This window comes from Siniperca chuatsi, linkage group LG1 (genome assembly GCF_020085105.1).
Source record: "Siniperca chuatsi isolate FFG_IHB_CAS linkage group LG1, ASM2008510v1, whole genome shotgun sequence".
NCBI classification, from domain to species: domain Eukaryota; kingdom Metazoa; phylum Chordata; class Actinopteri; order Centrarchiformes; family Sinipercidae; genus Siniperca; species Siniperca chuatsi.
The window spans coordinates 27,606,783-27,634,040 of record NC_058042.1 but is presented as its reverse complement, the minus strand read 5'-3'; the positions used below and the strand labels follow the sequence as shown (position 1 = coordinate 27,634,040).

The 27,258-nt window shown below is 41.9% G+C and overlaps 1 protein-coding gene across 5 annotated transcripts in view; it reads right to left on the bottom strand.

The window, feature by feature from the left end:
• LOC122864729 (transcription initiation factor TFIID subunit 4-like) overlaps nucleotides 1-27,258 on the bottom strand; it is an 87,914-nt gene that overhangs the window by 47,460 nt on the left and 13,196 nt on the right. Inside the window, exons 3-11 of one of the 5 annotated variants that reach the window (XM_044172372.1) lie at nucleotides 23,830-23,979; nucleotides 22,041-22,193; nucleotides 21,033-21,155; nucleotides 20,309-20,398; nucleotides 19,171-19,380; nucleotides 14,360-14,435; nucleotides 13,088-13,202; nucleotides 6,493-6,662; nucleotides 306-436 (exon numbers count right to left, since the gene is read on the bottom strand). In XM_044172372.1, the coding sequence (XP_044028307.1) occupies nucleotides 306-436; nucleotides 6,493-6,662; nucleotides 13,088-13,202; nucleotides 14,360-14,435; nucleotides 19,171-19,380; nucleotides 20,309-20,398; nucleotides 21,033-21,155; nucleotides 22,041-22,193; nucleotides 23,830-23,979 (1,218 nt within the window). The remainder of the gene's footprint in view (nucleotides 1-305; nucleotides 437-6,492; nucleotides 6,663-13,087; nucleotides 13,203-14,359; nucleotides 14,436-19,170; nucleotides 19,381-20,308; nucleotides 20,399-21,032; nucleotides 21,156-22,040; nucleotides 22,194-23,829; nucleotides 23,980-27,258) is intronic. The other 4 variants (XM_044172456.1, XM_044172537.1, XM_044172615.1 and 1 more) reach the window with 4 other exon arrangements.

Below are 27,258 nucleotides of genomic sequence, written 5' to 3'. Positions count from 1 at the left end.
CATTCTAGGAACGCCCCTGTTGGAGACAAAGCATGGCCTATTGCGCTTACACTAAGAATTTAGAATTTTTACAGATGATTACAGATTGAATATTTAATTTTTACTGTGCAGCTTTAAAAAATGTGGCAGGGAATTTGAAAGTTGAAGTATCTGGAGCGCAGTGAGTTACAAGAAAAAACTGATTGGAAATGGATTAGGCTTTAGAAAAATGCACTGAATGACTCCAACAGCGATGTTATTAGCTCTGGGGGTCTGTGGGTATGTGTGTGAGTTTGTGTGGGTATGTGTGTTTGCATCCTTCCTACCTTACAGGAGTCCAGTCGGTGCTGTGCGATGGTAGAAACTTTTTCTACCACAGTACGAAGTCGTGACTGTGTGGCATGTGAGATGAATGTCACCGCCTCCATAGGGACCTCCGTAACTCCAAACTTCTTAGCTGTGAAGGATACACACACACACACACACACACTTAGGACAAGATGAAACTTTTGCAATCAGTATATCATTAATATCAATTCGACACCTCTTTCTCACACGACAGGTACAGTTAGTACTTTTGCTTCTCATAATTAAAACTAGATTTCTCATTCACCTCACTGACTTTAAAATGTTGACCCTCCGCTTTACCATCTGGGAGTTTTATAATATAACCTTTATTCTCTCTTTTAATTTACTAAAGGGATAAACAGGTTGAAAGTGATTGTTTTATCATCACTTCACTTGCTTCCACGATTTGCCATTTTGAGAAAAACAACAGCCAAGCACGCAGAAGGTAATTGTTTCACTACAAAAACACACACAACCAAACAACTCATAAAAACACACCAACAGGAGACCACAACTTTCATTCAGTACCTCCACTCATACACGCATACACACCTACTGTACTCAATACAAACATTCACACAGAGCAACTGTCTGGATTAGTACATGCAATTAACTCCCAGAAATAGGACTCATCACACAGTTAAAAGTTAATTTGTTTCACAGTCTTAGTGCAAATTCCATTGTGGCTTTACTAGCTAAGCTCCTTCAAGTGTGTAAACGACATTGACCATCTCTTTTCGTAGGAGAAGGATAATTTAGTTTCCTTGGAGCAAAACTCAGCTGAAGTCATAACAAAAGAGAGGAGGACAGACTTTGGTAGGGTTACTATCTCTTTCCAACTTCTTTTTAAATTATTCCATTACCATAATTTTCTCTCTGGCACCCTTTTAAGTAAACCACACCAATTATTTAAATCAGCTGAACAATACATATACTCCTCAACCGCTCAAGCTTTGAAATGGATGGAGAGAGCTCTGTTAGCCTTATAATTACAGTGGCAATACATGTGGCAATGTCACAAGGTCAAAGAAAAACACTAACAGGCTTTTGCTTCCTAAAAAATAAGATCTTTAAGGGATATTAATATTTCATTAAGTTTAAGACTTTAGTAAGCCACATTTCTGTGAACAAAAACAACTGCTTAACTGCTTCAACATGTACTGATACAAATCACTATTATTCACCTAGGGGAAAAAAGTAATGATGGGAATTACAGCTCTTTGAAGGGAGCCGGATCTTATGGCTCCGTTCCTTTCCGAGAGCCGTTCAAAAGAACAGCTCATCGTTCTTTTTTTTTTTTTTAGGGGGTTTATCTGCGAAATAATGACTAGGATAATGATAGGGTAAGATTTGGATCAGATTCAAACCTAGACATCCCACCAATATAATTTCATTTCGCATATGTGGACTAGGTTTAGCAACACTAAATTACTCGTATTGCCAGACCTAATGGCAATGATCCACATTGTAAACATCACACAAGGTGACGCCATATCCCTCTGCTTTGTCAGTGAATTTACTACTTTGAATTTTCATACAGAGGATGTTGTTTCATTTCTGTATGAAATGTGTTATGTAAATAAAGTTGCCTTGCTTTGAATACAATTCATGCAACACTCCACCCAGCTGATGCGAAGTGGACCCACTATCACGCTGTGAGTGAGTTTGTGACTAGAGTGGTAAACCTAGTTTAACGTTTCTGGTACACTGTTCACATAAAACTTGGATTTAGGGCAGGCAATGAAATTTGGGCACAACGATAAAAAGAACGGCTCTCACCAAGTACGACTCGGTGCCCTTCGTTTGTACCAAAGAGCCGTTGAAAAGAATCGGATCGTTCGCGAACGTAACATCACTAGAAAAAAGGGCCTGTAACAAAGCTGGAAACAGACTAATGAACTGGGCAGCCTTAATATTTTGCTTAATTTCTACATGAAAGACAGATTACAGGAATAACCTGTACCACAGATTGCAACATCTCCAGTTAGGTGGACATTTTGTATTTTTATCCATGCAAGCGGCATGGCTCTAAGGATGGCAATGTCAGTCGGTGGGTGGGTCGGTCTCAGCAACTATTGGATGGAATGTCATCAAATATTGTGCAGATATCTGTGGTTTCCAGACAATGTGTCCTAATCAATTTGGTAATCCTCTGACTTCTCCTCTTGCACCACCATGAGGTTCACATTTGTGGTTTTGAGTGAAATGTCTCGAGAACTATTGGATAAATTGCCCTGAAATTAGGTACAGACATTGTCAGTTTCACGATAAACTGTAATCACTTTGGTGACCCCCTGACTTTTCATCTTGCACCGCCATCAGGTAAAAATTTGTCCAAATGTCCAAATACCAGCAAAACTAGTCATCAGCACAAACTGTTTAGTCCTGCCAAATATTAGCATAGTAACACAATCAGCTAAGATGGTGAACATTTTAAATATTATACCTGTGCCAAAGTGTGGCTATAGACTCTTTGTATGTTTGAGATCTGTCACTAGCTACATCTTTATATTCTCTTTAAAAGACTATAAAGACACAAAGATGGCTTTAAACTAGTGGAAAGAGCTCCCCCAGACAGACTTTTTGGGTGCATGTGTGGAACGCGTCCACGTACTCAGACACCCGATGTCGTATGGAGAACTACATGCCAATTCGCTATCCGCGTTCGCATCCAATCCTTGTGCTGTCTCTTCACATCATACAAAATCGGCTACTGTTATATAACACAATATTCTTATGCTGTAGCTGTCTGCTCATCACTTTCAACACAACAGACAACATAAAGAAAGCCAATGGAGAGACACAATCTGCATTGAGGCCTGGTAAACTGAATATCTATTTAGTATAGAACTGAATGGTATCCATAGCAACAAGGACACCCCTGAAAAAGTAGCTGGCAGTGAACATGTAAAAGGTCCTGAATGACCCATCTATACTAGTTTATATCTATAATACCTGCAAGTATGTGATTCGTTCTTCTCTCTGCCCACAAACGCATAATAACCCAAGACATAATAATAACCCATGAGATATCTGAACTCTACTTGGGGCAGCTACTCCCGCTCACCTGAATTGAGCAAAAACCTTTTCTGGGAGGGAACCATGATCTCAGGCTTGTTGCTGCTGATCACTTGACTCCACTGCACATCAGGAGTCAAGGTCCAGTAAAGCAACAAGGACCAATCCATCCTCACATAGCACCAAGTTAGAGGGAACAAGTGGCTCATAAAAACAACCACTGGACACCATACTCCCACAGCCGAAGTGCAGAACATGGTAATAAGCTTTTTCCAGATCTACAAAACACACATAGACCGTATTAGCAAATTATAATGACCCCTTGATGATCAGTGATAGGTTCAAAGTTGGTGTAGTGTTCTGTAACCTGGAGTGAATTCCACATTGTAACCGTTGAACTGGAGGTTTCATAACCAGCCAGAGTCTCCTTTCAAGCACCCTGACATAGCCTTCCTTGAGCAGTTTGATTCCTCCTCCAGTCCTCCTCTTTAAAAATAGGGACCAACAACTATTTGCCATTGCAATATTCCTGACATCCATGCAAGATTTAAGACGTGTCAACCTTGACAGTTTAACAATATCCAGAGATTTTTGCATTTCTAAAGTGTAAAATGTTTTGTTTTTATTTTTTGATATTCTATATTTACTCTGTTTTTCTTTAAGGGTTTCGAGGGTTTATGCATAAATTGATTTATCTTGACTTGCCAACAGGAACTGCATTCAAGACAGATTAAAAAAAACAAAAAGAGGAGACAAAGCAGGAAAAGTCGAAAAATGTGCAGTAGGGGCAGTAAAGGGGCAAAGGAAAAGTAGAAAATAAATAATTTGGGCACATTTCATATTGTACTAATACTAGTGAAGTCTAACAGTGGATGTAGCATAAAAATGCCCCAGCATGGTGAAAAAAAAGGACGACTGTATTCAAAGCTGCTTGCCATAGCAATTTGATTATTAGTGGCAGTGTCTGTTTCAATGATGATTCATTCTCAAAAAAGCTCAAGCAGCTAACATCCGTGTCAAGCAAAGTGAGACGTAAGTGACAGCATCATTCCTTGGCTGTGATGTGCTACTTAATGAAGCACTGCCTTTGTTTGGAAAGTGAATCATGTTTAAGTTGCAGGAAATTATTCTTGAGAACATATAGCATCCAATCAGAATAAACCATTTTTTGTGTCAATGCTACAATTTCTCTTCAGCCATTAGATTGTACTATCAAGATATATTTGAGAATGATACTGAGGTAAATATTAATATAATTTCAGGTCTTAGAATTTGATTTCTTTAAGCCATTTTCAGTAGATTTAAGAACCTGTGTGTTCCTGTTGTGTGTGTTGCATATCTGCTCTGTGTTTCAATGTCCCGTCAGTCTTCTTGTGTCTGTCCACATGTGTATGTTTATGTGATAAGCCCATGTGTTTGTGTGTGTGTGTGTGTGGACCTTTAAGGTATCAGTGGAATATCACTACTTTGAGGAGCTTTTCTAGAGAGCTCCAGCTGTGCCTGTGTTCTGGTTCCTGAGATGGGGGGTGGAGTGCTGTTGTGCAGCTTCGCCCCCCCCCCATTCCCCAGCTCAAGGACCAGCCTGAAGAGTTATGAGGGGAGGGAGAGAGAGGTTTGGGAGAGGAGGGCGGCACAAGTGTTTGTTTGGAGGGGATAAATAAGAGAGGAGAGGAAACAAGACACGGAGAGACATAAAGAGACATAAAGAGGAAAATAAAGAAGAAGAGGCAGCAAACATCCTCTCCTGGAACCAGTTCTCAAAAAAGCAAAATGAAGAAAAGAAATAAAGGGGGGAAAGAATGGGGAATCAGGACGCCTCCACTGACTTAAGAATAAAATAGTAACAAAGAAAAGAAAGATGCTGGAACCCATCTTTTTGTGGGGGCAACCAGAGGGCAGGAAAGGTCACAGTGAAGTTTTAGCGGGATGTTCAACAGTAAATGAGACAGCAGAGCAGAGTCGAACTTGGTGCTTCTACTGTAAAGAGCCGAGGCATTCTGATTGAGTGGAGCTGGCAGGCCGGGGGAGCCTCCCTCGGACTGCTGTCAGCTGAGAGCGTGGAGAGGCCAATCACTGACACAACAAAGCTGCACAAGTGCCACTTCCCCAGCAGGGGGCTCCCTAGCCTCCTGCCCGGTATCATGCTGCGTGCCCCCCCTGAGAAAAGATTTATATTTTTAAACAACCCCTCTGCCCCAAGGTGACGGAATAACAACCATGCCAAGAGTCAACGTAACGAAACATGACCTGCAGGCCTCCTTGCTACACTAAAGATACTTTAATTGAGATAAAACAAGATGAGGGCGCTAGACTCCCCGTCACGTGGAATTACGCTGTGTGTTTTTTGATCTGATGCACAGGAGCAAGATGCTAGGCACAGTTTTATTCTGAGTAATAACACTCATTATACATTTTCACAGGTTTCACTGTGCAGCGAGAGCCTAAAGTATATTTCAAGCAATAAAATTGACTGCCAGTAGCAAAAAGAGGTAATGAAGACACTTGCACTCTCATGTGATGCTGCAAACAAACCAAGACCTCTCCGCCTGTATCGATTAGCACACGCAATACTGTGTGCTATCAGAGTATCAAGATCTACTAAAAAGAGAGAAAGATCTCACTGCCAAGTCTCATTCCTCTAAACTCTGTTCCTTTAGTCCAGAGGACAATCTGACAGCCAGCCTTCAAAAGACAAACCCATAAAGTATTTATGTGTGTGCCTGGGGTCCAGTGAGTTCAGACGGCCACTGAAGAATTCATTAAAGGAGGTGAAAGAATTGTTAAGTGTATCAAATTTAAACCGAGGCCAAACAAGAAAAGACTCAGCCTGAACCACTGTCGGAGAGAAAATCATAACTGTCTTTAGTGATGACACTATAGATACAGAAACAACATGTTCCGCACACAAAAGACAACAGATAGTGATTGTATCACTACTACTGCCTGGATTTTCAACTTGGGATTGTTGTTTAGAGTGGAAGGGCGGGGGCAAATTGAAATAACCTTAAGATTTTCCTGCTGCTATTATATAACCACTTGATGTCTGAGCCAGCATTCTCTAACTGCAGCTAAGAACATTTAAGAGTGAAATGTTCATGAGTCGCGACATTATTACCTTGCAAGACGGGCAAGGCACACTTATCTTACCTGTTTCCAGAATTCGACGATGGAGCAGTCCCGGATGGAGAAAGGCCTCGTCTTTACATGAGCGGATCTGCGTTCCCACTAATTCAGAGTTGGTGGCGAGTATTCTTGCGCTCTCTTCATTCAGGTTCACCCCGGCCATGGAGGCTACGTCATTGATGTCATCATCATCCCTGCAACATGAGAAATGGGAGAAAAGCAAAATACTTCTAGTTTAAAATCCATTAAAATTCCAACTAAATGATCTCTTCTGCAAGAGAAGTGTATTAAGTGATTCAATTGGTTAGAATTACAGATTTTGAAGTTTTAACACACCTTGACGGTGCACCCAAAAATAGACATACAGGAGAGGTACAAGGTATTTTTTGTAAAAAAAAAAAAAAAAAAGGACCTGTTCACGGTGAACTAAAGGTGACGTTACTAAAGTCAGTGAAGGTCGCACACTAACTAGGGTGCCTGGATAGCGCAGGGGAAAGGCCCACTTGGGAAGCTGTTTTTAGGGATTGTGTCCTTGTCGCAGCATTAGCGACTCCTACTGGTTAATCTGTCTACACTGTCTCCTTCTGTCTACACTCTCCACAGTTAGCAGAAACAAAGGCTGTAGCGCAGGGGGAAATGGTCATTACAAAATTTAAGAAAAATAGCAAAAAATCCAAAAGAGAAAAGGCACAATTCTGCTCAATCCACTATAGAAAAATAATTCAGTTTGGGCGTGGTGGAATAGCCTTGCACACAAACCCTCACCCTTACTTCATATCATTATTTATGTCCTAACATTATCAAAATATGTTCAGAGATCCTGCTTTTATTCATGAATACTTCCTTGGTTGACAATATGCATTAGTTTTGTTACAGAGTGCTATGCTTTGGTCATAATGGCACCGAATTCCCATTCCAGGGTCTATTTGTGTCGGCACTCTGTGAGGCAGGGAGATGAAGAGCGTTTGGACGGAGTTTAGCTCGGTAAGGATGCTCCTGAGGATTGGCACAGAGCTGTGATGAATCTGGCTATATTCTAATGTCAACAAACTCTATTTGCACACTGCTTTGCCGCACTTTTCTTTGTATTTTCTTGATGTGCTGGTCATTTCTCACAGGCCTAATGCTGACTTTGTTCACATGATATTACATATTAGCAGAATATGGCGATAAACATGCAGAATTTGTGTTTGGGTCATTGCATTTGAGAGTCACTGAGGTCCCCACATCCTTTAAAGGCTGTAACTTTCTTTGTGAGTTGTCAGTGAGACAAATTCCCCTACAATTATTGCACTTGGCAAGTAATGATTCTGATTCTGGCCTGAATTAGCAGAGCGGTGACGTGTTGTGCTTACAGGACTGGCCCAAAGCGAGCAGCGGATTTTCTGAGTGGCTTTGACGGAGGGAACAAAGAACCGCAGAACACACACAGAGTGGCCTCTTGGAACTCACTGGCTCACCTCCACAGTCATTTACGTTCATGCCAACGATGTTGGTTGCGACAGAGCTTGTGCGTGTGTTGCTGTGCTTTTGTGTATGGACGTGTGCAGCGCGGCTGCGTGTGGGCACACACCGTCAGCCAACTCCACCCCGCCGAGGCCCTCCTGCTCCTTGGTGCGGCCACAGAGAGCCGATATGAAACTTGACACCGCAGCAGGAGGTTGACAAAGACGATTAGAGCATCTCCCTGAATCTCACACACCTCTACCTTCTCTCCTCTTTTCCTCCTCTCCTCCAGCGCTAATTATGCCTTCACAGAGAGAATCCACACAACAACACAAGCATGGATACAAAGGATTATACCCTGTGCTGCACCTCAGGCTGTGCACCTTTCTTCATCACGTCCTCATGGATAACTTGACCTGTCCTAAAAAGAAACATGCCTGAGGCCATGTTCACTCAGGTAAAGAAGAAATGCTGCTACTTCCACCACTTAAAACTATATATGGAGTCAGGTTATATGTACCCGTCAGGTAGATGACCCTATCATCTGTGTAACACTGTATTGACAACCAGCTGTGTAAAGAGGAGCAAACCCTACAACGATCGCATAGAATATAACAGTTGTGTTTTTATGAAGCCAGTAGTACAGCGCATAGATTTGTCTTACAGAAGTACACCATGGTGCTGTAATAGATCTTTTTCATTTTCAAATGAAACACAGTGTGGACACATGTTAGGTCACAATTTAACAACATGATAATCTCCTTGGGTTTGAGAATAGATGAAAATGCTTTACAACATATATCTATTGAGCAAAAATCAATCTCTTTTTGGACAGATCAACTCTCTTACTTATGCACCAAGCAAAGCTGAGCAAGGGAATTCTGAGGTTGACAGAAGGCAACACAATAGGTTAGATTAGGTTATCTCGGTAAAATAGGGCATGTGACTTTTATATAAATCATACATGAATTGCATACTATTTATATACACGTAAATATTTAAGTTGTAATTCATTCTTTCTGTCAGATATGACCTGGTTAGACAGATTATTCACCTCAGGGTTGTAAATTTTAATCTGAAGCATAGCTAGCTTGGTAGCTAAGTAACTGATTCATTTTTCAAATAATGCTATTAACTGTATTAAGTGTTCTTCCTGCAAACTGACTTATGTAGTACTGTACATGGTACGATATGTGGCATTAGTCTATTTAGCGGATATCATATGTTAAGTTATAATTTTGTTATGTGGCCTCTAGTGATCTGTTCATATAGAAATAACCCTGATAAAATAGGGAATAAGCTACAATAAGAGCAGAAACTCAATCAAAGCAAATTAGGTTAGCTTCAAGTTCTCCATATTAAACAATAGGCTTAGCTTACATGAAGCCATAGAAGTAGCCTGAGACAAAAGTAAGCATTGCTTCATTTTCACCAGAATTTACAATGCAAGTATAATATAGTGTTGATGCACAAAACTACACTCAATCTATTGGGTAACATAAAAAAACGTCAGCAGTAATATAAGGCAGGGAGATTACTACACTGGCAACCACTGTAGGTACATAAAACATCACCCAGCATCCAAGAACGCTGGTAATATTATGAGTGTTTCTTTTTCTTGGATGGTCTGATTTCTGGCTGTTTCGGATTGCCGGGGCTTACATCAAATGAGAATGCCAAAGACAGGTCTGACATTAAAAAGAGGGAATGAGATATGAACTGCAAAATATTCCCAGCTATACCTCTGCGCTAATAAAGCAGAGATGTAATTAGCTTCCACAGAAGCTAAAGAGCAGCCTCTCAGTTATTGGTTTGGGTTGGCTCAGGGACATGGAGCCGGCGGTCACATGAATACATATGCATGTCGTTTCCATATCAAGCTTGTGTTTCAGACAGGGCACGCCATAGGTGGTGAGAGGATTGCATTGCCATTTAGAGGTTGTGGGTGTGAGCGTGTGGATAGATGGGGGGTGTATCCAGATATCCTGCGCCCCCTCTTCACCATCACACCAACCCCCCACCTCCATGGATAAAGGACCCTGTGCCCAGGCAGGGGGCCCTGATTGATCCCTGTGACTAACATCCAGGCCATGCAGGCTTGTTGCGCCCACACTGAGAGACACGGACCACTGGAGAAGTATTCTCCACATAGCTGCTGATGGGATATGTGTTCATGACCCAAATGGATGACAGCACTGGTGGCAGTGGTGGCACAAGAGGGGCCAATAAACCCAGCAATAAGCTAAACAAGCTAGATGTTTACTAAGTACCTATTATTAATTCAACGGACCACCCACACTCAAGCTGTAATTATTCACAACAATTAAAAAAACAGGCTAGGTGTAATGTGGATGATGTTCTGATGAAGGTGCGCTGTATGTCAAAATACCTTGGTTTGATCCAGCCGTTAACAAAAATATATTAGTATTCCAGACTTTCCTATTTTTTCTTTAAGCGTTTTGCCGTGCCACTATTTTCCTCATGGATGTTTTGGAGCATCTTTATAGTGGCACAGCACCCAATCTGAACATAATCTAATCTTGTGGCTGCTGTCTTGTTTCCAAGTCTCTGCATCAACAATTTTTGGGAGGTCACTTTTAAGTTCTAATTGAGTGAAATGTATTTATAAAGACTTTTTTTTTTTTTTTTTTTTTTTTTTTTTTTAGCAAAACAGGCACATCACATTGCAATTTACAGAGAAACAAAGGATGTAACCACAAAGACAAAATTAACTCACTTTGCTGGTAAATGATGGAAAAGAGCTGGTGGACTTTTAAATCCACTGGCAACAGTGATTGGTGAACACTTTTATTCCTTATTTTGCATGTGTATCTGTGTGTGTGTCTTTTCCTATGCAACTATGCAAATGTTTGTGCATGTATGCACACGGATGTGTGTCCACCATGTAGGACAGGGTTGGATTCGAGGGGCTGAGGCTGAGCTCGGAGGTTGGCAGAGGGCTGAGGGCCTCGGCTGGCTCGCCTGTGATTACAACGGATGTCGAGTGTTTACAGAGAGATGAGGAGGAGAGGAGGGGGGCACAGAGACAGCTGCTTTCACTCTGTACTGTAAACTACACACACACATACACACAAGCACTTACACAGAAGGCTGTAGCTGCACTGGAAACCCCTGCAGTGTGTATGTGTGTGTTTGTGCTACAGCTGGCCCGCTGGGACCAATGGCTCAGAGTGACAGCCATACACACATCAGTACCCGACTACAGCTGAACACAGTGCAGGCTGGATGGGTGAGAGGCTGGTGGATGCTGACTGACCAGGCCGGCCGTACTCTGTGGATTTTTTTTTCTTTCTTGTGGAGTTTGCTCCTCTCTTATCTTAAGCCTTTGTTGATTTATAAGTGCTTTGTAAAATCATGCCAAAAACACTTTTATGAATAAATCTGACCTGACTTGACTATATTATTATGTTAAAGACCAAACCTAGTAGAAACTCATAGGGAACTTTGAACTTGTAAAGCAAATATAACCTCAATTTCTTTCCATTGTGAATTACAGGAAACACTGTGGCCACCTCTGTTCCCAGGTCAAGTCATTATGTTCATGTTGCAGGTTTCTGGACGTGGTGTGAAGACACAATGACGTCCGACGGATCACCTTGTAACGCTGGGCTCTGTTCCAACATGTTCATATCCTCAGGTAAGAAAAACGACAGCAAACAATAAACAGTGAATGAGACTGAGAGGTTTCAGACATCAGTAAGCAACTAAGATCCAGCTGAAAGAGTTTAATGCAAACTGTTTGCAGTGTATACTAAGAATAAAGATGATAGTAAAGATTAATTTGTTTAGCAGTTTCCAAGACACTCAGAAATGCCTAACACTGACTGAAGAATGAGTGAGAAAAACACAAAACAAATGAGAGATAAAGATAATGTCAACAGAGGTCCATCACTCATTAAACATTAAAATCAGCCTCAGCAACCTCATATTTGACTTAACTTAACAATGCGAGGAAGTTCTGCAAGAGCGTGTTGTCGGAAGAAAATAAACTACCTGGATGTTGAGACAAACACATGGATGGAAGCAAGAATGGTGTTAAGGGACGACACATAGTGTAGGTTGTTTAACACAGGTCAAACAGACTATCACCTGACCTTGATAAAAGGAAAATATGCTACAAAATGTCAGTGACATGCTTCTTGCGTGACAGTGGTGCTGTGCACTATTGGGCTTATGTTGAAACCAGTGTGTTTGTGTGTGGAGGGCCACTGCAATCACCGCAGGGGGAAAAGGTCGTCAGTAACAAGCGAGCCTGACAGCTTAATTACCAACGCAGCTAAAGATTTATTGGTTTATCAATCAGAGCCTCAGGCGCTGCCTTTCCCCTTAGGAGACAGGAGCCATTACCATGAACCCGTTGGCCCATGTGACCCAGACTCTTCTTGCCCCGTCCCAGTCACACCAGGGCAATCCCAAACCCCTGCTCCTGTCAATACACGCATACACACATCTGATACACACACATAAACAACATTCTCAGATATACACATATGTTCATGTGGACCCAAGCGGGGACACAAACACAAACAAACACAGAGAAATAGAGGCATATATGCAAACATATACATACACACTTGCACGTATATGCTGCACACACACACAGACAAACACAAATACACAAAGACTCACACAAACCATGGACCACAAAGGGCAGCATGTGGGCGATGAACCTTTTATGTTTTGAGACAAAAGCCCAGCTGAAGCAGAGACAAGACCAGAGAGAGAGAGAGCAAAGCTGCAGGCTAAATACCGTATGTTTGACTTAACCAAAAGGTATTTTCAGAACCGCATCCAGAAATTCCAACCATCTGGACACAATTACCTTATTTCTAAATTAAGATTTGGCTCATTTGTAATCCTGTCGATGAGTTGTGACACTGACACAAGGAGGGCGATCGTGAGGGTGATCTATTGGCTGGCAGTGTGTTGCTATGTGGTGGGCGCAGAGAGAAAGGACCACCGATCAACCAGCCTGGCAGCAGGGCAGGCAGGCAGCCAGGTGGCCAGGCAACTGGGATAAACACTCATAGCCTTAGCTGAGAGTGTAGCCTGTAGTCATATGGAGGCATTTTAGTGAAATGCTGCCCCCATGTGACGGCTGCTGGGAACAACAGGCGCTCTACAGTCGGTCTCCTAGCCAGAAGAGTTGTACCTGAAAGAACCTCCTCCAGGGTCGTTGAGCTTGTTTTTCTGATTCCCAGAGATCTGAACAGCCAAGCCCACGGGACTTTTGCCTGCTTGGATGATGGCTCCCTTCCCCATTGTGCCTGTTAAACAAAGGAAAAACAAACAAAGAAGGAAACACTAAACAAAACGGAAAAGGAGTAATGTTATCATTGAAGTGTCCCTTTCTATCTGCGTCAAATATCCTCCTGTCTAACGACTACCTTCAACTGTGTCTGTCATCCTCGCAGGGGTAGATGGAGGGGGGGTGGGGGAGCGGTACTGTCGCTCTCCCCAGGTTGGTGCGGAGAGCGTCGCTCTGTCAATACCACTGCACTTCACCGGCTCTCCTTACACTCCTAAACCGCATCCTGCTCCGAGACACGTTTTCCAGAGAGGCACAAGGACTGCCAGAGTGAATTTAAACTTGATTTTAACAGGCATGTTCCTAGCCAAGAGGCACAGAAAAGTATTTTTAGAACTATCCCCGCATTCCAATTTATGGGCATAAAACAACCTACAGATCTTTCACTGCAGGCAATCTTGGGGATGGGGGCAGATCAAATTTGTATGCACCTCCGATCGTACACGCACACACACACACGCGCGCACGCACACAAGCAAAAACAGGTACAAATACGTACACACATTACACACACCACCTGAGAGCACACAGCTCTCTTAGGGGAGCGTTACGCCCGGTTGGTGTTGGGGCGATATTTGTGGGCTTCTGTGGGAAGAGTGTTTGTGAATCAGTGTGAGTAAGCAGCAGCGCAAATGTTTGAGAAGGCTTTATAACAAGACAGGAAAAAAACATCTGTTCTCTCTGTGGCTCCTGCCTGTTTACACATCTTATAGCCTACTGAGAGAACATTTAGACTTTCACTAATGGCTATCTTTGTTTAATCTATTTCGCTGGCTTTATTTAACCAGAAGGTCAGGCTGAGTTGGAAAATCGTGAATTATATCTGGCCGAGCGTGCAGCCTTACTGGAAGACGTAAAAATTGCAGGCCAGAAACAGAAGAAAAGTATGTTGGAAGACTTCAATAAAGATGGAAAACTCAAACTCACCAGAAATGTACAGAAATATTTCGGCTTTAACAGAACATACTTTAGTCTTGCACAATTTCAAAATGTCTTTTTTTTGAGAGAGACATGAACAAAAGAATGCCTGGAAATAAAAATGACAGACACTGTACATGTGATTGAATTTAGGAGATTTAATGTAAAGACGCTGGAGAAGGCCTGCAGATGTCCTACCTTGCGCTCTGACAGACTGTGTGATCACCACAGGCATCCGGACCTGGCCACTGACAGCGCCTGGTGTCTTGATACCCTGAGGAAGCAAAAAACAAAAACAAAAAACAAATAGAGATTATGTACTTTACTGTAGTATTTCAAAGAATGAAACAATTTGTAAGTGAGAGGGGAGATTAAAAAGTATGAAACTGCATGCCCACTGAACCACTTCTCCACTTTTACGCCATCCCCAAGAGGAGTTGTTCTGGGGAAAATCAACTTTTGCCCCTCTCTTTCAGACTTAGTTGCAAGAAATGATGCGGAGACAAGCTGGCCGAAATATCTACAGTAGTAATGCAGGATAGATGCAGAATAGACTTCTACAAAGGCTATCCCTACACACTGTACTGGAAATGTGGAGATCAATTTAAATGCACGAGGAGGATGGATTTCTGTCACTGTACGTGACCTACATTTGCTTGCATTTTCAGATAAGACAAAGGCAATAAGAAGTCAAGACCGCAGTGAAAAAGTAGTAGAAGAAGGAGAAAGAAGGAGTAGGGGGGTGGAGGGGCTGTGCTGGGCTATTAGAGTCACTTCCTTCCTTGGTAGCAGCCACAAGCCCGGCCTCAGGCTCAGCCATCCATTCCTACCAGTTTGCTTCTTGCTGCATATTTTTTAGCCTTGTTTTCCATTCCCTGACACATGCTATATTACTGTTCAAGCTACTGAAAAAAGACAGAGGCCATTTTTCCCAGAGATCCACTGCAGGGGCCTGTGAGAGTGGGAGGGAAGGGGAAAAAATACCTTCAGCACAGGCAGAGATAGCTAGCACCTCTGGCCAGCCGGCGACACAGTTAAGAGGGAAAAAAAGTCAGGTAGAAAGTTTGGGAATCAGTGGGTAAAAGGGAAGACACTGAAACTGCTCACCTTTCATTTCCAAATAATTTTTTGTAAGTGATATTAAATCTTTGATGTTATTGTTATAATTACTGTAAACAAATGATATACAGTATATTTTGAATGCCAGTGGTATTGTTAGCGCTAGTATTCTTTATACTATACTATATATTTAAAAACAAAATATTGATATCATGTTAATAATACACACATGATAATATCGTGTAAATAATCCAGCATCTCTTAAATCATTTCCCTTTCTTTCCATTCTTCGCTAGTAGGTGGCGGTAAAGTTAAGACAAAACACACAATAAACAAAGTTAAAGATGAATTTGACTGATAGCGGGGTTTTTTTCTTCAAATTTTCTATAGGCATCGCGATAATATCGTTATCGTGAATTCTTTTGGCCACGATAATCGTGCAGTGAAAATTTTATACTGTAACAGCCCTAACCCACACCATGTCTTGCGATTTCCAGTTACAATGTATTTACCTTTTTAAAATAACATTTTGAAAATCAATATGCATAACTGTATACCTTTGTGCAGTAAGTGTAATTATAGAAGAAACCTTAAATAATATAACGCCACATCTATAGACTTTACTGCTGCTACATTTTACAAGACATTTATTACATTTACATTTAGGAATTTTCCAAACTACTGTAAGAAATGTTACCCATACTACTGTGGTAAGAGCAGAATTTTTAGCCTAATTCAACTAGCTGTCTCGTTTCAAACTGTTGATGTGCCAGGGGTGATCATTTACTAATATTTTGTGTGATAGCTTATGTTGGTGTTTTCTGCGTGTGTGTGTGTGTGTGTGTGTGAGAGAGAGAGAGAGAGAGAGAGAAAGAGAGAGAAAGATGGAGACAGAGTGAGAGAGACCAGAGGCATGTTCTGGACATAGACTGCGGCCGCCACATTGCTTTAAAATTGACCCGGGGCTGACCTAGTTACCTCGCTTCACCCTTCAACGGTTAACGGGTAGAGGGAGAAAGGAGGGAGGGAGGGAGTGAGATGAGAGAGCGATGTGGGGGTAGATACAGTGAAAGAAACTGTTGGAAAGAGATGGAGAGAGAGCAGAGGGGGGAAAAGAGGAAAAGAGAGAAAGCAAGTGAGAGAAAAAACCTAGTGAGGGAAAATGGTGAGAGAAAGAAGAGAGGGATAGAAGGAAGGAAGAGTGAGAGTGAGAGAAAGACTGAGGGGAAAAATGCAAAAGAGAAAGAGAGAACCCTCTAGCTCGCCCACCCCTTTGCCTCGACCAGACCAATCTGAGTCTGACCTCACTTGACCCGCCTGTGCTCTGTGTGAACACATCATACAGTATACCCAAACACCCACGTGGTAATGCGATACTGCTGTGAGTTGAGAGAGGCTGTCGGTGTCCAATGCTGGACCCTGCAGGTTACCTGGCCTTACTTCAGCTGTATCCCCACACTACCACTGGATGAACTGCTCACAACCTGGGGTATTACCTGTCCAGTTGCCAGGGGAAAGGCTGAGCAAAAAGATCTTTAACTGATAGCGCATGCAATTATCCTTGGTCGAAAGACTTGGTCAGCACAATATTTTTTCTTTATGACTTACATTGTCCGGAACAATTTGCATTGTAATATGAATATAGTCAAACAAAAACTATTAACGATCCTTAGGGAAGAATGGAAGGAGGATATTTGGTCAAAGAAGATCACTACACAGAACCATATAAATAATTTAATTTACAGAGAAGGCAGAGTTCCCTATGTGCTCAGTTAAGAACAGGCAGATATAAAGGCATTCCTAAAGAGCAGAATGTGTTTCTTGTGATCTTGGTGTCGTTGAGGATGAATTTCATTTTGTTTTTCATTGCCTCATGTACAGTGACTTAAGGTATCATATGTTTGAAAACAATGAGTTACAGAATCCTGAATCGTTTTGGTTTTCTGAAGGTGATTTGTTGAGTTGGCTCTTCAATGAGGAGATTTTTGTTTTGGTAAAATGTATAGAAAATGCATGGCAGCTAAGATAGAGAACATTATATAGGTAATAATATAATAGGACATTTCTATTAGGTAAATTGAATATTTTCAAATGTTTCCCTTTTGAGTTTGTGGAACTGTACATAATTATGATTGTAAGCCCATATGGGCTGGGCACCATTTAGTACAGGACGCATAATAAACAAATCAATCAAAAAACATCAGAGTCGCTATACAATGCTAGAAAGTGTCCATAAAGCCCAGATGTGTAGAACTTGTATGTGAACAAAACATAAAATTAAGGAAAAAGTTTTTGTTTGTTGTTTGTAGAAATTGTGTCCCCAGGTCAAATGTGTAAGAGCAGAGGGATAGTGCTGTGCATTGCTGTCTGCCACACTTTCACTCTGATACTACCATTAGGACTCAGCAGAGTTTAAACTTTTCACATCCGAACCATAGGGGCTTTAACCAAGACAGCGGCTAGGTTTCCATTCTTTTTTTAAAGAATTATTATGATATATATTGAATTAGAAAAGCAGAATAATTGAAGTTTCAAATGTTCTAAATAAATAAAGACAATAAATAATAAAATCATGATTATCATTAGAGCTGCAATGATTAGTTGATTAATCGGTCAAATCTGCAAATATTTTGATAATCAAATAATCCTTTTAGTCATTTTTTAGGCAAAAACGCCAAATGTGCTGTTTCCAGCTTCTTAAATGTGAAGATGTTATGCTTTTCTTTGTCATACATGATAGTATACTGAATATCTTTGGACAAAATAAGACATTTGAAGGCATCACCTTGGGCATATTTAGCTATTTATTGACATTTTATACACAAAACACTTAATTGACCAAAATAATCGGCAGATTAATCGCTAATGAAAATAATCGTTAGTTGCAGCCCTACATTGGTGTGTAGCAGAATTGAACTTTGTTTGTCACTGTAAAGTTCCTGCGTCAGGTTCTTCTAATCAGCTGTCAAAGTCTGGGCAGGAGTAAACAATTATAAACAAGGTGCCCTTGAGCCAAGTGCTTGACCACCATCTGCTCTGATCAGTGGCCAGTAATACAGTTTGGTCATACTGAGCATCTCCAAGGTGTGAATATGTAGGTTTACAATACGTGTGTGAGTTCTCATTGAAGTCTTTACCTAGAAAAACTAATATTTTCTGAAGACAGAAAATGTTTCTGCGCGGAGTTTGCATGTTCTTCCTGTGTTCATCTGTCCAGGTTGTTCTCTTAATGATCTTGTTTAGATAACTGTGCATATTTTCCGAAGCCCACATCCTACTTTAATAAAACTTCTCCTTTTTTCTGGTAAACTGAGAGCGATTCCTCAGTGAGTCTGTGAGCTGGGTGTGACTCTAACTCACTGTTGGCTGTGTGACTCCCAGCCACGGCACTGTGACACTCTCCAGCCTGATAATTCAACCTTGTATAAGACCCATCAACACACACACACACACACACACACACACACACACACACACACACACACACACACACACACACACACACACACACACACACACACACACACCCATCCCTTGCAGCTCTGCATCCATCACATTCTAGCACTTCTCTATTGAATGTAGGAATATTGTGAGTAAATATTTGTCACATCTATTACCTGACCACTATAGCTCTTACACTCTCCATCCTCACACACCTTATACACATTTCTGTGCACTTTTACATATGTACATTTACACATTTTTAATAACTGCTCTTTTGCTGGACTACAATATATTTTATTTGCTGTATTTCACTGCAATGATACAGTTTCCACATATACACGTTTATTTAACGTAACTGTAATGTTAGTGATCTAACAGTTGAAGCTTATTCTACTCTTGCAATCACTGTAAGTCACTCTGGACTTCAATTCAAATATAAACTGTAAACGTAAACAATGTGATAACTGTGTCTGGAGTCTGTTACAGCTGGTCTGCTCCATACATACCATGGCAGCTGCATGTCCGAGCGTCCCGGCGGGCAGTGCACTGGCACTCGTAGTGGTGCTGACGCTGTTAGGGTGGCGTATGCGGACAGCTGGCCCAGCCACGATGGCAGTTGGTGTGCCGCCGGGTGCTGGTTTGACTCCCTGTTGTGGGGGCTGGATTAGGGACTGCTGACTATTCAGCAAAGACAGTCTCAGGGCCGGGAGGCTTTTCTGTTGACGGACAGAGAGAGGCCAAAGTTTATAGTCAAAGAGCAAAGTTCATGTGGTTTTATACGTTTATACGTTTTAACAATTACTTCGACAGAGAAACTGTTTGATTTGATTTCAGAGTAATGCACCTACGGTATGTTTAATATTTTATACGCCATACATGAAACATGGCCATTAGCCATTTCTGATAACCCCCGTCACAGCCGAACTGAGGAGTTGATGTTGCTCCACAGACTATTTCAGGCAGATTTTTGACGTAAGTGACCTAACATTGCATGACAACATGTGTTTGTGGCCGGGTTCGCCTTGATGTGACGCTCATCGCGTTTGGCTGGAGAAACCTGCTGGCTACTGGCAGGGACGGCTGCGGGGGCCACTGTCACACACAGTCAGAAGTCAGGCCAGAGGGGTGTGTGTGTGTGTATCATTCTACTGTCAGGCCTAGCCATTACTGGCCCTGGTGCCAGGGAAAGGACTACTTTAGGGGGTCAGTTTAGGAAAATACATGAGAGGGCCAGCTTAAGGTGCCAGGTTAGGGGATGATTTAAGGGGCAGGTTAGGAAGCAGTTCAGGAAACAATTTTATGTTGGGGGTCAATTTAGAAAGTAGCTAAGGGGCCCAGTCAACTGTCAACTTTATGATGCAGGTGTAGATGGCAAGCTTGGGGTTAATTGTTAGGTAGCCAGTTTAAAACACCAATTTAGAAGACCAGTTTTGGGAGAAATTTAGAAATCAGGTTTGAAGAAGTGTATGGAAAAGCCATTTAAAACCACCAGTTTAGAGAACCAGCTTCAGGAGCAGCTTAGCGGTCAGAGTAAGAAATCCAGTTCAGGAGAAATAGCCTCAGTCAGTGTTGGAAGCAGTTTTAAAGCTGATGGAGCAAGCTTAAAGAGAAGGTTAAAAAAAGGTTTACAAGCAAGAACCACACCTTGAGAAAGGGCACAAGGTAAGGCTGCGGAGACGACTTGAGCTCAGTCTGCAGCCGGCTGGTGAACTCCTCCGGTTCAATCTTGGCATCCTGTTAGGTGAAGGGTAAAGTATAAACACCACCTTACAAGAAAAGCCAGACAGTAAGGTAAGTACACCATGGTGATTTAACCACAACAAGATGAAATCCCATCACCAGAGCTGATGTTCAACCACTCAACTCCCATCCTGGTACCTCAGGGTGCAGCTCATTAATGTTTGACTGTGTATAAGATGAAGATTCATGATAGAGCAAGGATGGTATTGGAAAGAGTTTCATGCTGCCATCTACAGGTTTAAAATATTCAATACAACAACACATTAAAGTGTCAACTTTGAATTACTCCATATATTTTGCAAAAGAAGTTAAGTCACACTTGAAAAAGAATAATTGAAGAAACTATGTCATTCCAGTCAATCAGATGTGTAAGAAATTTGGTCTCATAAAAGAAAAGAGGCACCTGTCAGGAAACTCCAGTTTCTGTAAATTTAGCAGAAAAAAGTTAGTCAAGGCTTTCAAAAAGGTTGGATCTTAAAATACTGTTCTTTCTAGAAAAATGCTGAAAAATGTGAGTGAACATGATCTGGACTGGAGTAATTATCCAAAAATTTTCTTAACTACACAAACACAATACTTCCATGATGTCCATAAGAACAGTGTTTGTTTGTTGGTTTTTGAAGCTCACCAGCAGATCCTGAACCAGAGCCTTGACGTTCTTGGAAGTCTCAGGGGACGGAGAATTGTGAGACGCCAGCTTAATAAGTGTGGCCAGGAAATTCTTACACTTCTTGACATTCTCTTGCATTTCCTGTAGAAGATAAGAAAACAATTATTTACCTTCTGTGCAAATAAAATTTAAAAAAACTTGCAGCTTGAGCTATAAATTGCTCACTGTCTCAGAGACTTCAGGATCAAAGATCTTATTTCTAAGGTGCTGATTGACATTTAAAGAAATGATTGTCTTTTGCTTTTAGTCTAGGATGAGCGCCAATGTAGGACCAGAATTTGATGTTAAAAGAAAGGTGTTGGGTCAAATCTTAAGCAGAGAGGAAGTCGCCTTGTATTTGTGCTGCATTGCTATTATTAATACTTAACAAAGCTAGTACAGAATGAAATTACTTGACTGATTAAGAAGGACTGATAAAGAAGCTGACAAGCATCAGTGACAAATCAGAGCATAGTGCACACTTAGCATGCTGTCCAGTCATCTTTGTAGCCAAATGAGACATGGCACCTGTCCACTCAAACTGCCAGTGGCAACAAACTGTAGCCCCTATGAGGGCTCTCCAGTCTACAAGGAGATGTGAGAGTCTGTGTGTGAGAATCAGTAGCGCTATGTGAATTATGTGTATGTGAGCCTGCATCTATGGCTGTATCCCTGAATGTGTGTATATATATATATATGTGTGTGTGTGTGTGTGTGTGTGTGTGTGTGTTCTTGGTGGGTCTCTGCCTTTATGTCTGTATGTCCTTGGGTTGGTATGCACTTGTGTGAATGTATGAGCGCGAACGTGTGTGGGCATGTGTGAGACTCTTGGTGCATGGCCAGCTGTGTGAGGCGGTGAGGCTGTGGGTCCAGGGCGAGCTTGTGACAGAGCCAGCCTGCTGGCAGCTGTGACAGTGCCTGCACCCTTGAGGGTGGAGTGTGGGCAGGATGGGGGGGTGGGAATGCAGGGCGTCAGAGAGAACGGACCTGGGACACGACAGGAGCTCCGGGGGGCGCTGCGATGGCCGTCTGCGGAGGCTGCACTGGCTGGGAGGCAGCCTGGACCGGGGCCTGGGGGGCCATAACCACGGGGGTCTGCTGCGGAGCCGTCACAGCCACGGACGGCGCCACAGGGCCCTTCTGGAAGAGCAAGGAAGAGACAGAGAGATAAACAGGACGTGACGCCTCGCTCGCAGCAAGGCCACAGAGAACAGGAGGCAGGCGCCACAGCGCTCCTGTCACATCTGGTGTCCTGACTTCGGTGGACATCCCTTAACAGACAAGGAGGAGGAAGGGGAGGTGGTGACAAGATAGAGGCTGGGAAAGACAGGAGGCCATCAAAGCTTTTCTTTATAGTCACCTACCTGACAAGTGAAACCTCCTATCAAGATTTGTTGGTCATTCCAAACATTAGCCACCTATTGTCTACTTTCTCATAATGATATGTGAGGGGATGAATGACTAGAAAATATCTCACATCCAAAACACAAATTTTGTTCAACAGATGAGGTGCCATCAGCAGTCTCTCACTCTAAAGCCCTCATCACCTCTTTGAAATCTCTCAGGGCCTGTTCACACTTGGCAATAAAATACATCTTATGTGATGTACTCATAAGTGGACAGTTCTAAATACAGGTGTGAATGCACCCAAAATGCATAGAGGACACATTAGGGTATGATCACTCAAGTCACATATGGATGGGGGCAAGGCCATATGTACATCCACATATGTGATGTATTTGTGCAGTGTAGTGTGAGTGAAAATACGTTTCTGTCTGTACTTAAGGGCTGACTAGTTAGTGTGTATACCACAAGAAGTCTCCCAAACACAGGGGAACATGTCTTCGAGTCTGAAGCCTAGACAAGGTACCGAACAGCCACAGCGATCCCCTACTCTGAGCAAATGTACAGGATACCGTATGTTTTCTGTTTAGCAAAGATCACAGTTTCTCCTCAGATGAATTCAAATATGAGCAGGGAAATAAAATCTCCACTGCATCGCAACCGGATCTAGATACAGTCTGAACACACAGTATTTGAATAGGAAACACTGGGTCTGAGCAGAGCCTCAGTTTCTTAGAAATGGGAGAGGTTAACTTAAAATATTATCTCCACTAGTGCCATTGCACAGTACAGGATGTTATGATGTGTAGCCAGGGCAGCAATAACCGACAGCTATACTTGTTTCAGTTAGTGGAAATCAGTTATTATTCCCATTTTTCTCTGCAAACAAATAACTTGTTTTCAAGATTATGTTTGAAAATAAATGGTTGTATTCATTCTTTAGATACATTTTGCAGGAAAAGGTACTTGATGTTCATTACTGCATCTTTAAAAATTAAATGATTACATCCAACAGCAACTTTTGTCAATACTCAGGATTATTAAAAACCTCATCAATAATGAATAATGATTGCTCCATGTGCTAGGAGTAAGAGGTGATGGTAATTGCTGTAACTAACAAATGTTAGTTATAGTAGTTATCATGGTTAACTACAATGGAATGGGGTTTTTTTCAAACACATGGTACATCTTTAAAGGAGGTGTTGGGGTCGCTTTTCTCTACTGAGATAGCAAAAACTGAGGGTGTAGAAAACAGGTCTCAATCATTTTAGTCCCACCCAGATTCTCCAACCTGGTTCACAACCTACTGTGTAACCTCTAGACTACCACTAAGCCATGCCACTATTTCTTGGCATCACTTGTCAGGGATGCTAAACGAAGAAAATGTGAGGCAGAAGACTGAATTAAAGGCGAGTAAGGAGGGTTATCTCACTGGGCGGAGTGCAGGACAGGAGGAGGAGGAGGAAGAAGAGGAAGAGGAGGAGGTCTGGAGGGCAGGGCTGGACGGAGTGGGAGAGGCAGACGGTACCATCTTGGCCGGGGTCAAAGAACACTGCCTGGTGGTCTGAGAGGTCACAGGAGACTGCAGGAAAGAAAGAGTGCAACACACAGGCAGAGAGAAGAAAAAGATGAGCAGGGAAACAGAGAGCATAAAGATATCAAAGGAAGTGGGTGAAGAAGGGGAAACAGGGGATATACATGAATACAAGGCACCTCAAAAGACACAAAGAAAGAAAAACAGCAAAGATGAGTCCGTGCCAGTTTCAGAGGTGAAAGAAAGAGGAAGTGAATGGAGGGCAGAGAAAAGACTGGGACAGCATGAAAGAGACGTAGTAACAGAGGAAAAAAAGAGCAGTAGCGTGCCTTGCAGACAGATGAGGAAAGGTCATGACAGCAGGAAAGAAGAAAGAAGGTGGCAGCATGTTGGTCTTGAAGACTGATACAGAGAATAGCATGTTTGGTCAGGTAGCAGTGGCTCATGGTGACATATTGCTGGGGTCTCATGGCAGGCAGGGACTGACATGTGTGTCCACATACCAGCAATACCAATGACATTTTCCTATGCAGAACCTAATAAGGGATGGTTTTACTAATAAGGACAATTCTGTCACTTGCTTTCCTGTTGTAAAAATCAAGGAACTGGAAAACAAATTGAAAAAAATCCCTGTAAATGATTTGACTTCCAGCACAATCTGACCAGCAGGTTAAAGTCTATAAGGGACTTGGTGGTTTGCTAGGCAGAGGAAACAGCAGCAGATGTATGATTGGCTGTGTACACGCAAGGCTGCAGCTAATTCAGCGAAATAGTTGACAGATAAACAGCCACTTTTCAAAGCATGATTTTAGCATGATTTAGCATGAAAGCATGATTTTATATATATATTCTCTAATGGACCAACTTTGAAACTGACTTTGAAAATGTTAATTCCATGACTCCTCAGGCCTTTGGCAACAAAGTCATGATAACTTTAGGTTATGACAAAGTCTTAACGCTGTCTTCATTTCATTGCCTACATTCAAGTTATTTAAGGCCTCGGCATTTACATGCATTTACTATGAAATATAGACATAAGATGATTAGTTTGTAGAGGTTGAATAAAATTCCTGTTTCTTGGAACACTATTTTCCAGTGAGAAATTAGCTTATCTATCTGGCATTGGTTTAATTGAAACCTGCAGACACCGTAATAATTGGCATGACTAAAGCAACTAATAAAGAAATTAGCACAAGTAACCATCAAAGACCCAATTCCACCTCAAAATATGCCTGTGTATCTATTCCTGATGCTGTTTAGGCATGACTTGGATGTTACAGCTAAGGGAAGCATCATGATAAGATCAATTACATCAAGTTAACAGTATCAACTTCAAATATTGTAGTTACATTTTAAACATTACCATCAAACAACCATTTACTGACCAATTTTTCATTATTGCATCTATATCAGGTCTGGCCACTACTGCAACATTGTTATGCTCCAGTGATGTTTTACTTTTTCTCCAGGAGAATCTCCTATACTATTGGCCACCAAAACTACTACTTATAGAGGCAGAAATGAATGAAGTTATGAACTGATGAATGAGGAAATAAATACATAGACTTAACCACATGTTTGGTTCTGAAATCACCTGTGATTAGGGACTGATTACTACATAGTGCTGTGAAAGTCAAGCAATCTGTTTTGATGACACTGGTTCAAAACAACAGTTGCACACCTCACATAAGAACATACTAAGACATATGACAGAGAGATAAAACCTTACATTCAGTACAAGCAGATCATGAAGGACATACACAAGAGAGATTAGGCTGGTTATTTCCCTCTACACATACAGTTAAGTGTTGTTTGTAAGTATTTGGACAGACTCTTTTTAGTATTGTATTGCTGGCACTTCACTCTAACACAATGGATTTCAAATGAGTGCTGACATTCAGCTGTAATTTAAGGATGTTTATATCCATACTGTTTGAACTGTATTGGAATTACAGCCATTTTTATACACATTCTCCCAGTTATAGAGGACCAAAAGTAATCAGACAATTGGTTTGGTGAAATATTTCTGTTTTATTTCATTGTTAATTCATGCACAAAATAAGCAAGATGTTTAGTGTTGATTCTAGGTGTGATATTTGAGTTTGCAGTCTGTTGTTGTCTGTTATCTCTTTCAACCTGAGTACAAAAATGTGCATTATAAGATTAAACTATACTAAACTAAAGACTTTTTCACACCACTGTATATACAAAGTACAGTATATACGATATGTGGAATGACATACTGTATTTTCCAGTAGTGCAATGTAACAATATACTCAATCAAGAGATACGCATTCAAAGTAGGTTGCAAATTTGTGGAATAGTATGGAAATACAGTATTTTTAAAAAAGATTTATATAGGTGGATGCTGAAATTTGTTATAACTCAGGTTCGGTTATTAGCATATTAAAGGCACGAGAGCAAATGGGATGGCTTGGCGGTGAGTGCCAGCTGCCACAAAACCACGGTCATGCCAAGTGGCTCAACACAGACACACAGACACACATACAGACAAACACACCGACACTCATACACACTTGGCTGCTGTCCTGTCTCTGGGCCAAGACAACCCAAGAGGGCCTCTGCCCCGACCTCTGGCACGCAGCCTTCCATTTACAGACAGGCCAAAGCATTTACACACACACACTTCACAAGCACCGACACACAGACAGCAGAGAGAACAGGCACACAGACACACACACACACACACACACATTCAAGCACATGATCAACTGCCCTTGTCTTGCACACAAATGAAAACATGCAAACAGACACACAGTTGAGCCAAGGACATAAGGAAAGAGGCAAAGAGAAGAGCGTAGTGGAGAAGAAGTAGGATAAGAAAGAGGAGGAGGGAGATTTCCCTCCACTAAAAGTTTTGAAGGATGCAAAAGAATGTTATACTGAGGAGTTGGGGGAAGTGGGTGTATGAGGGATGAGGGGAGAAGGGATGGGGGTGGTGGTGAGGGTAAAGGGGGGTTGGTAAGAGCCATGGGGTGCATCCCACCGCTAGCGATGCCTCTCTCTTGCTCACTCTGTCTCCCTCTCCCACATGCAGACAGACACACACAAACACACTCAAGAACCAAAGCCTTGTTGGCTTTTTAAAATAATCAGGCAGTTGGATGATGAATGATTTAACAGGTATGGAAGGAAGGAAGCTCAGGATGCCTTCCGTTTCTCCCCTCAGGGTCATGGGAAGAGTGACAGGCTGACAGAGGGGTTGAGCTCTGGGAATAAACACCATTCCCTTTCATTTCCCTGCTACTGCTTTTCCTGTCGAGATGGCAACGCCGCGGCCTGCTAATTTGTCATAAGTGTATCTGT